An 11,235-nucleotide genomic window follows, 5' to 3' on the forward strand; every position below is an offset into this window, starting at 1 on the left:
TGTGCCACAGCAGACGACCCAGCCAGACGCGACAGAAGCGACAGAAGCGACAGAAATCTCCCCTGCCAGCCTGCTTTGTGCCACATTTATTTCTTGGCTGAGTTGGGAGTTACCAGCAGTTCTGTTTTTGGTTTTAGTTTAGTTTCCTGGGTTTTTTGTGCAGGGGGAAGGACTTAAATCTGACTTCCAACTTAACGGCCATTTCTCTCCTGTCTCCCTGTTATCATTAGGCCTGTGTTGAAAAGATCCATTCTTCGATTGTAAATCGATTCTCATATGAAATCCTAAAAATCGATTCATATGTCTAAAGATCGATTAAAAAAAAAAAAAATGTTATGTATTTTTTTTTTTCATCATTACATTACAACTTTTGGTTATTTTTTTGTTTATGCCCAAAAAAGGAATATTTTGTTGGACACGAGAATAACTGGTGCCATGTTTTTGCCTTTAAATATGTTTAAAAGGTATGAAAACATTAAAGTTTTCAGTTATAATTGCATAAATTGTCTATATTTCTTTGCTTTATATACTGTCTTGGGGTTACATTTGCATAAATGTTAAAAACAAAATTCTCATAAATGGGGAAAAAATAAAACCGATTTCATCCGTCTCTGTTTCCTCCCTGGATCTGTTTGGTAATTCTGACCCACGATGTTTCTGCAAAGCATTCTGGGAGCTGATTGGTCCTTACAGCATCATTAGCTGCAATACTTGCTGTTGAATCTCAATATAATACTAGTAGTAGTATTTTGCATAACTACAGTCATATAATTCATGCAACAGCTGAAAAAACTGTTTTAATAACACTAACCCAAATCAATATCGGAATCGAATCAAAGCGTGATAATCGATTCTGAATCTTAAGAATCGGAATCGAATCGATTATTGACATTTGAATCGATCCCCAGCCCTATTTATCATCATAATAAAGTTCCTTATTTGTTTAAGTTACATCCAATAATCAACCAATCTCGTTTTCTAATGTTTGTATGTTTGATCATTTACCAGTCTTCTGAATCCTGCCTCGCTTTGTGCCGGCATCAAATGTAAAACATCATATATTGTCTTTGTTTAACTTCCAATTAGTGTCTAAATGTTAATAATCTACATTTTACAGAGATTATGAAGATTTTCATCGTATACTATAGACGCTAAGCATACAATTAGGTGCCCGGCTCCCCTCCAGTTAGAATGAGCAGTGATGACATCAATCAATGTGATAATAATAGCCGGTCAGATGGGACACAAAAATTCATTTTTTGGATACCCCAGGACTCATAATAATGAGTCAGGCGGCTCAGAGGGCTCAGCTGCAGCACGGAGCAACAAAGCAAATATTGCACATGATGGTCTGTTGTCACAGGGGTGACGGGCTGCTCGTCATGCAGTCCCACTGGACACGAGTGACAAAAACATGAAGCTTCTCATCAGGACACAAAGCAGATGCCAACACGGAATTTTAAATGCAGTAAAAACAAGGAAAGCCCAGCAGCTTACTAAAAGAAGAACCAAAACATTCAAATTACGTATAAGAGCATCCAAGAACCAAAATTGGTAACAAGGCCTTGGCTCAACATGTTTTTATTACTGCAAAACCAACAGCAGTCACTCGCCAACTTCAAGCCCCAACCCTCTAACTTCTGGCCATGTGGTACCAGGAATCGTTGCAGTTCCTCGGCCGGCCACAAGAGGCTGGCTGCAAAAAGGAGTCAATCTTTGGCCCAATCCCAATTCTCCTTCACTCCCCCTTCTTTTCTTCACTCGCCCTTCTTTTTTTCCCTACCCCCTAAAAAAGAAGGGGGAGATTTTAGGGCACTTGAAATCTAGGGCAATTGGCCCAGGGGCCTGTCCCAATTCTCCAAATCCCCCTTGTTTTCATCCCTACTCCAAATCAGGTAGCTGGGAGCCAAAAGCTGTTTTAATTTCAGCTGTAGTGCTGTAAATATGGCACTTTATTAAGTTTTAATATTTTTTCAGGCGTAAAAGTAACGTTAAGATCCCCAACTTGGGCTCAGATAACAGCTTTGTGGTTTCTGAAAACTATTATATCAGAAACATCCAAAACAAATCTGACGAGTCACAGGATTATTTCTCTCCATTTCCCACAAAAAAATGCTTGCTCCCTCGGTCACAATCTGAGACGAGTCTGCAAATGATGTTTGCCCTCGGTCGGCGAGTCAAATCGACACAGAGCCTACGGCGTAGGTTACGCAGCCTACAGCGTAGCTTACGTAGCCTACGGCGTAGGTTACCTACGGCGTAACCTAACAGCCTTTATTCCGGCGCGATCTTCGCAAACAACGGACATAAAAGTGATTATGTACATTCACTGAGTGAATATTATGAAAGTAAAATATATATTTGTCGCTAGAAATGTAATCAAAATGCATTTTTATGCAGAAACTAACTCAAAATATTGATTTATTCACTAAGAAATGTCCGCCATGTTTTTTTTTTTTGATTCAGTCCGCAAATGACGACGAAAAGCATTCTGGGAAATTTTTATACCCCCTCACTCGCGAAGTCAGCATGTGGAATCACTCCATCCGTAGGGGCTATTTTCAGCCACTAGCCCTCGTTATGCCCCCTATCCCTAGGTGAAAAGAGGAATTGGGACACCACTACCCTCACGGGAACGCACAAAAGTTAGGGGTAGTGAAGAAAACAAGGGTGAGGGGGAGAATTGGGACGCAGCCTTTGTTGACTCCCATCTTAAAATGGCCAATTTTAGAGCAGAAATAAACATATAGACAGCCTGTCTCAATCGTTTGATTTCACACCCGTGACATCTCTGAGGGGGCTGGATTTTTTAATACCACGTCAGAAGAGTTTATATAAACAATAGATTCATTTATAATATGACTTACAGCGTGCTCAGCCAATGGCTAACCACCTTCACTTCCTCATCTGTAATCGTCACAACCTTTTGTACAAACCCAGCACTGGCTAAACGCAGCAGTCGTTTTTGATTTCATGACCGAGAACATGGGAAACGGTATATTCTGAGGTAAACGTCTGCCGGCAGCTCCCAGGATTCCCGAGTAACATGGCTGCACCCCGTACGAAGAAAACCGCTCTTCAGAAACCAATGCACCACGAGACCTGATGCTTAACCCATGGTTTCATACAGTGTATGGTTGGTAGAAGTCGGGCTGCTGCCCTCGTTCTTGGCTGAATCAGTTCGTCATAAGCGCCGGCAGAGAGGTTGAAGATGGCGATGATGAGTTTGTATTCTACTGTCCTATGATGTGCGTTTAAAACGACTTCTTTTTTGCTCTTGACTGGCCTTCTTGTGCGAGTTCACCGCCCGGGCTCCTGCTGCGTGGCTGCAACTTGAGTGGCACAATCAACACAACGCACGCAACCCACAACTGATTTCAGCAATGGATAACGTCAGCACATTCAAAGTCAACGGAGATGGACACAGACCCCAGACACAACGCAACACTGCAGTGTGAATCCAGGGTGGCCGAAGAAGATAAAAAAAATCATGGCATTATGAGCTGAGAGAATGAAACAAGTGATAAAAATCTAATTGATTGTTTGACTTTCCTAAAGATGTTTTGGAGTAAAATGTATAAGTACAGTAGGGCTGGGCGATATATCGAGATTTTAATATATATCGATATATTTTCAAACGCGATATGGTACGAGACAATATCGTTTATATCGATTTCAAACAAAAAGAAAAAAAAATGTTTTTTTAATGATTTTGATAAGGCTTATTTTGTGACAAATTGACTTGAATGTTTTATTTGAGATTTGCACAAATGTTTTGTTATTTGCACAACTGTCAACCTCAGTGGAAAAGTCTGCCTGTTACTGTCTACATTATATTAATTGCACAGTGTATTTTAATTTAATTGTTATGCAGGAAAGGGATATTTGTTTTATTTTATTCAAGAAGCATTTTTATTCTATATATGCAGGCAGTTTATTTTTATTTCATTTGTTTTATACATTTTGATATTGTGCAGACCTCTGTTAATAAAGGAACCTGTGTGACATTTGGCACAAGGCTTTGTATTAAAACTGACTGTTTTTTTAAGGGTTTGCCTCAGAAAAAATGAAGCTAACAGAGATGCTAACAGAGATGCTATGCTATAATGCTTTGGGGGAAACCCCAATTATGTCACAGAAAAAATATCGATATATATCGAGTATCGCCATTCAGCTAGAAAAAAAAAAATCGAGATATGACTTGGTCCATATCGCCCAGCCCTAGTTTCAGCCAGCAAACTTTGTGTTGTGATATTAGGCCGTGGAAATAAATTAATTCTCGTATTATCCAAAACATTGCAGCACGTCTCAGTCTCTCATTCAGGTTCCTCCTGTTGCTCGGTAACGGTTCAGCATCGCTGTCCGCTCTGAAACTAACAGCCCTGAACGCTTCAAAATCAACTCATGACAAAAGTACCAACAGAATTATGATTAAATCCTGACAGCAATAAGCAGGTATTAGCAAAATGTCAACGTTTCAAAAGAGTGGCAGACTTGGACTTTTATATTTCATGATTAAAATGTATGTTCTGCATAGAAACCAAGGATTTAAAGTCCCAGGCCTTAAAATGTGCAGGGTAACCAATCTTACATAAACTCAAAGAGGATGTTCTTGTTTACTCCAAGTTCCCAGGAACAGCCTGTTAGCATTGTATAGCACACTAGGTTTTTGTGTGCGTTTTCACAACCCCACACCCTTTCCTCTGCCCCAACGTATAAACCTTCTCAGAAGGGTGTTTCTTTTACGCTTGCACCAACAAAGGGTTTTCACTTTTCACGGCCCTAAGACGAGCGGTTTGAGAGTTCAGGGAGGAAATAAACCTCCAGCCTCAAATCAGGGGTAGATTCTGTACGTAGGGGTTTAGTTTGGCCGGACTGGTCTCGTGCGTCGCGACGCAACACGGACATCAAAACCAAGGCGACACCGGTGATCAGAGGTGTCTTCAGTATTCACATTCATTACTCAGGTAGAAGTATAGATACTAGAGTTTAAAAATACTCCTGTAGAAGTTGAAGTATCAACTCAAGTTTTTTACTCAAGTAAAAGTATAAAAGTACTGGTTTCAAAACTACTTAAAGTATAAAAGTAAAAGTAATGTAAGGGGGGGAAAAGCCATTGAAAATTAATGCATCTTAGTATAATGCAAATATCTTAAAGAACCATATATGTGTACTATTGAGCATTAACATGTGTTTCAGAGAGCAGCAGATATGATGACTAGTTGCCTATAAGTATTGTAATGGTGCAAAAAGTCAAACTTCAGAGGCATGTTATCATTTATCCTAACCTTTATTGGAATGTACATCCAAGTTTAGTTGCAGGAATCTGAGGGAACGGATGTAAGAACAAAACTGGACAAGAACATCTGAAACAACCACAACCAAATTCACTCTATCCGGATGGAGCAATTTAACTGGATAGTTTTTATTAAAGGCCAAAATGAAATAAAGTAACGAGGCTGTTTTTAAAATATAAGGAGTAAAAAGTACAGATAATTGCGTGAAAATGTAAGGAGTAAAAGTAAAAAGTCGTCTGAAAAATAATTACTCCAGTGAAGTATAGATAACCAAAATTTCTACTTAGGTATGGTAACAAAGTATTTGTACTTCGTTACTTGACACCTCTGCCGGTGACACGACAGAAACATTCATCTCAATTACAGCGGTAGCAGAGATGGCGTGCAGATAAGTTTTGTCTTGGGGTTGCATGTTGCACAGAAACATCCACACAGCCGGCCGTCACTTCTGCCAAATTACACAAAAGCTGAAAAATGTTCCCCCTTGTTAAAAAACCCAGTGAGGTAAGGATGGCCGTTCCCAGTCAAATGACTCACTTTTGTCTTATTTACAACAATTTATGTGCAGAAAATTTTGAAAAGAAAAAAAATAAGAGAGAGAGAGAGAGAGAGAAGTGCAAGAGAAGTGGTGTGCAAGCATTGCCTCCGTTTGCCCCGGTGGCATGCAAACAGGAAGTGAAAACGGTGTAATCGCACACAGAACAAAAGTACCAGTACCTTTTTTAGACACCCAGACAAATGACAAGAAAATGTGTTTCTTTGCAAAACAGACAGACATTTGTTGAACTCGGCAGGGGAGGGAAAACAAACAGCAGGCCGGGCGAAGCAGTGGCTGCACACAAAAGCAGCAGATGTCATTTCTGGACCGGACGTGTGGCTTTTGTGAAGAGGAAGTGTACGACATGTTTGACCGGCACCCTAAAGCAAAAGTTTGACTGGTATTGTGCTGGCCTGCAACCTGAACTGTGTCTACGAGATAAACTTACATGTAGTTTTTATCCAACTGTGGCACAATGGGGTCAATGATAGATACTGAAACAAAAAAATTCAAGATAACACTATGTCTGTGTTGAAAAAATCGATTTCCCAATTCTAAATCGATTCTCATATTAATTCCTAAAAATCGATTCATATGCTAAAAGATCGATTTTTTTTTCGATTTTTTTTTCTTTTATTTATTTATGTATTTTTTTTTTATCATTACATTACAACTTTTGGTTATTTTTTTGTTTATTCCCAAAAAAGGAATGTTTGTTGGACACGAGAATAACTGGTGCCATGTTTTTGCCTTTAAATATGTTTAAAAGTATGAAAACATTAAAGTGTTAGGTTATAATTGCATAAATTGTCTATATTTCATTACTTTATAAACTGTCTTGGGGTTACATTTGCAAAAAATGCTAAAAACCAAATGCTCAAAAATTAAAAACCAAAATAGACCGAAAATGGAACAAATAAAAATGGAATGTGGGAAAAATTAAAAGCGATTTCATCCGTCTCCGTTTCCTCCCCATCATTAGCTGCCAATACTTGCTGTTTAATCTCAATATAATACTAGTAGTAATATTTTGCATAACTACAGTCATATAATTCATGCAACAGCTCAAAAAAACTGTTTTAATAACACTAACCCAAATCAATATCGGAATCTAATCGAATCTTGATAATCGATTCTGAATCTTAAGAATCGGAATCGAATCGATCCTTGACATTTGAATCGATCCCCAGCCCTAGCTAGATCATTATCTTATTTTCTTAAGGAGGGACAGAATTGCCACAACAGGTCTTTAATACTTACATTTGTAATACTAGTACTTAAGAGATAAAAAAGGGGGTTGACCTTTGGGTGGCATCATGAACAGCCAAAGTGTCAACATGGACTGAGGGATCTGCTAAATGTTAAAGTTTATCGGAGCGAAGAGGAGCCAGACAGTAGGGTGTGAAGATACAGATGGACCATATGCTGGTGTGGGCCGAGTCTTCGCTCCACTGGGCAGGGAGGAGGAGGAGGAGGAGGAGGAGGAGGAGGAGCCCGCTGCCTTCACGTCTGCTCGTCTGCAACCAAACAAGGTTTCTACCTGAAGTCCCCCAAAATAACCCTCACGGGTTTTTGAATGAAACTCTGGTGAAGACTCCCATTAACAAATTAATTATCAGGTTTTAGACTTATTAGAGATGATTTCTTCATCCCAAAAAAACTCTACAAAGTCACGATTGCAACGAGGGGAATAACGAGAGAGAAGTAAGAAAATGTCACGATTGCCAAACTGGGTTAAGGTGCAACATCGATGCAGAACCATGTAGAGTGTGTGTGTGTGTGTGTGTGTGTGTGTGTGTGTGTGTGTGTGTGTGTGTGTGTGTGTGTGTGTGTGTGTGTGTGTGTGTGTGTGTGTGTGTGTGTGTGTGTGTGTGTGTGTGTGTGTGTGTGTCGACACTGCTGGACCTGCAGTGGCTAACAACAAGTCTCAGCAAAACTGGACGCATTTCTTCTGATTTTGCACTGAAATAAAGTTTCCAGTACAGTGAAGTCTCAGTGAAGGATATGAAACTGATGTGTTGGTCCCACAGCTCAAGCTCTCAAAGATTCTGGGCTCAAGGAACGTCACGTGTTTACGTCTTCCTTTGATTATGGGAACTGGCTCTCTTTTAAAAACGGGTTTGGTGTGAAACTGTCACCAGCGAAGCTGCATGACCACGACTTGTGTCTGGGCGGTGGCATCACCAGGCTGAGACACAAACTCTGGCTCCGTTTGGTTCTATATTATCCATAAACCTCAACCGTTTATACTGTTCAATTAATTAATTAAATCAATTAAACAGCATAAATAAGCTGCTGTCATTTTAATATAATATAAAAGGAGGAAGTCCTACTTAGTCCCTCTCTCTTTTCCATTTGCCACAATGTCAACTTTGCGATATTTTACCGTTCACGATAAACCGTCCAAAAAATTCCCCACGATAAGATTTGTCATTTCGGGGTAAAAATGATAAATTCCCGTTGATGACGTTTTTGTGTAAAACTGATTTATAGTTCTGTGTTAAATCCACGCACAACATACGTGAAGGAAGGAAGGAAGGAAGGAAGGAGGAAGAAGGAAGGAAGGAAGGAAGGAAGGAAGGAAGGAAGGAAGGAAGGAAGGAAGGAAGGAAGGAATGAGCCTGAAAGAAAGAAAGAAAGAAGAAAGAAAAGAAAGAAAGAAAGAAAGAAAGAAAGAAAGAAAGAAAGAAAGAAAGAAAGAAAGAAAGAAAGAAAGAAAGAAAGAAAGAAAGAAGAGAAAGAAAGAAAGAAAGAAAGAAGAAAGAAAGAAAGAAAGAAAGAAAGAAGAAAGAAAGAAAGAAAGAAAGAAAGAAAGAAAGAAAATTCCTGTTGGAGGTTTTTGTGTAACAAACATGGTGGATCTGAGAGTGAGATAGATTTATAGTTAAAAAGGTGGAGTTGAATTGGTATTTTTTTATCGTCATTTTTATCGTTATCAAGATAAATGCCAGAAATTATCGTGATACATTTTTTAGTCCATACCGCCCATCCCTCGCGTGTGCTAGTTTCATCATTGTGTCACTAAAGCGCTATGCAGTTGTCAGAAGAGTACAAATGTATCCTGGCTAGTTTTCACATATAGCAGGGATGAGAGACCATAAGTGCTCTAAGGCCCCGTTTACACATAGCCAGGTATTTACAAAAACTGATATTTCCCCCTCTACGTTTTGAAAAATTCATCGTTTACACGAGATCGTTTTCAAAATCTCTTTGTTTACACGAACCCACATAAATACGCTGTTAAGGTGCTATGAGCATCCAAACCTGCAGGGGGCAGTGTAACAAGAAGATAAAGTCATGCTAGCCAATCAGAGTCCTGGAAAGAAACGTCAGCAAATGACACGTGTGAAGCCTGAATAATATGGTTCCGCGTTAAATCGACGGCGTAGCCTACTGTACGTACGGTGCGCGTCGCCGCGTAACCTACGCCGTAGGGTCTGCGTTGGTGTAACGCGGAACCATAAATCAGCCTGGACTTCCAGTTACTTCCAAGACGGAACGAGAGTCTTTCGTTTGGAGTGACAGAGAAGTGGAGTTACTTTTAAGTGTGACGTTAGAATATAAAACAGGTAAAATACAAGAAAATATTGACAGTGGCCAAACAAATTGTAACACAGGTCGCACACATGACGCTGGTGACGTTGCTGTTGCATAATGTGACGTTCTGAAGCCTAAATCTCCGTTTTCCTCTGTTTAGACGCAAACGTGAAAACGGAGTTTTTGAAAATCTCCACTTTGGCCAGAGTTTCAGAAATGATCGTTTTTGGTGACTTTGAGCTCCGTTTTCGTGTAAACAAACGGCCAAAACGCATGAAAACGTCCCCGTTTTTACTCCGTGTAAACGGGGCCAAAGATGCCTCCTAAAAGTAATCCAATATTCCTTCAAGTAAAACTAAAACTACTTCTAGATACGAAAAGCTGAGATCATTTCCTGCGGTCTTAATGAAGTGTCTATGACATGCTTTGGTAAAACACCAGTACAACAGTTCACAGCTCTGTTCACAGCAGCTGGTTTGAAGGGATGGATGAAGGGACAAAACATTTAATATCAATAGTTGTATGAAACAAAAGTTGGAACATACTTACTCATTTAATATGAATGCACAAGTGTATCCAAACTAGAGGTGGGTGCAATCATCGATGTGTCGATGCATCGCGAAGTTATCCTATCCAGATTCCAGACTGAATAAGCTGCTGAATCATTTCATTTTCAAGAATGTACATTTCTTATTGTTCACTTGAAATATGGCAGATATGTTTACACTAAGTTCATATCTTGTTTACTTGAATTAATGAACTCATTAAATCCAGGGCTTGACCGTTTTCAGTGTTTTCCACCAATAGAGGGCGCTCTCATGCAAGTGCAGCTTTCCCTGCTCAAAGTTAAGTAAGTCAAAGAGCAAATGTTTACATAGTCCATAAAATACATTATTTTGTGTCTTTGAAAAAAACATGTCAAATGTTCAAAAAACCTTGTTATTTACTTAATGAGTGTTGTTAGAGGAACTGAGTTAATTGATTGGCTATTTATTTACAAATGTAGCCACAGATGAAGACAAAATCAATCTTGTATGGAAAAAAGCATTAAAAAAATCACAATAATCGAATCGAAAATCGAAGAATCGAAGCTCCAATATCGAAATCGAATCGAATCGTGAGGTACCCTTGTTTGCACACCCCTAATTTAACTGTCTATTGCAACATATAGATATCATTGCTTCCCTTTCACTCTTTTGCAAATAAATGTATCCAAGTCCAGCAGCTTCTCCGTTTACACAGGAAAGTATAACTAAGAACAAACTTGAGCCACTTTTCCCACCTTGCCCATGGCTACTTAGGCGTCCGGCAACAATGCGGCGCCGTCTCGCTCGATTCAGATATCCCACAAGAGACCCTGTATATCAAGAGCAAGCTCTAACACTTGTCAAGGTTTGTCCAGCGGGCCCTGGAGCCCCCTTTTCAATTCGCCGTGGTTCCCACACCTTCTGAAACAACGCTCAAACAGAACCACAGATCCACGGATCCAGGACTTTTCTCTGCAGGTTCTCAGGTCAGCAGCCTTCAACCCTCTCCACCTCTCATCCACCCGCAGGAAACAACAACATGCTAAGAACAATGATCCATTAAGCGTTTGTCTTTTTTCAGGGGATTGGGGTGACCGGCCACAAAGGGAGACAGGGCAGTTTCGCAGAGGGAAAGGGGGCCATTTGGAGGTCGACATGGCATGAAATTGAATAAATAAATGAAGAAATCCCCTCTTTGTGGCCTGAGTGCAGCCGAGCCAGAGAAAAGCCCGTGGCGTTGCCACAATGAAGGACTCCAGCAAACCCTCGCAGACTTCTTTCTCTCCAAACCCGTGATTCACATCTCTTCCCAAACCCTTCAAAAAACTCCCTCAGC

The 11,235-nt window shown here is 39.9% G+C and overlaps 1 protein-coding gene across 1 annotated transcript in view; it reads right to left on the bottom strand.

Annotated features, from left to right (window-relative positions):
* Positions 1-10,663, bottom strand: part of prex1 (phosphatidylinositol-3,4,5-trisphosphate-dependent Rac exchange factor 1) — a 176,035-nt gene extending 165,372 nt beyond the window's left edge. The window contains exon 1 of the mRNA XM_061734902.1: positions 10,655-10,663. Coding sequence (XP_061590886.1) covers positions 10,655-10,663 — 9 coding nt within the window. The remainder of the gene's footprint in view (positions 1-10,654) is intronic.
* Positions 10,664-11,235: the final 572 nt, after the last annotated feature.

The sequence above is a fragment of the Cololabis saira genome, chromosome 12, assembly GCF_033807715.1.
Source record: "Cololabis saira isolate AMF1-May2022 chromosome 12, fColSai1.1, whole genome shotgun sequence".
Classification (NCBI taxonomy): domain Eukaryota; kingdom Metazoa; phylum Chordata; class Actinopteri; order Beloniformes; family Belonidae; genus Cololabis; species Cololabis saira.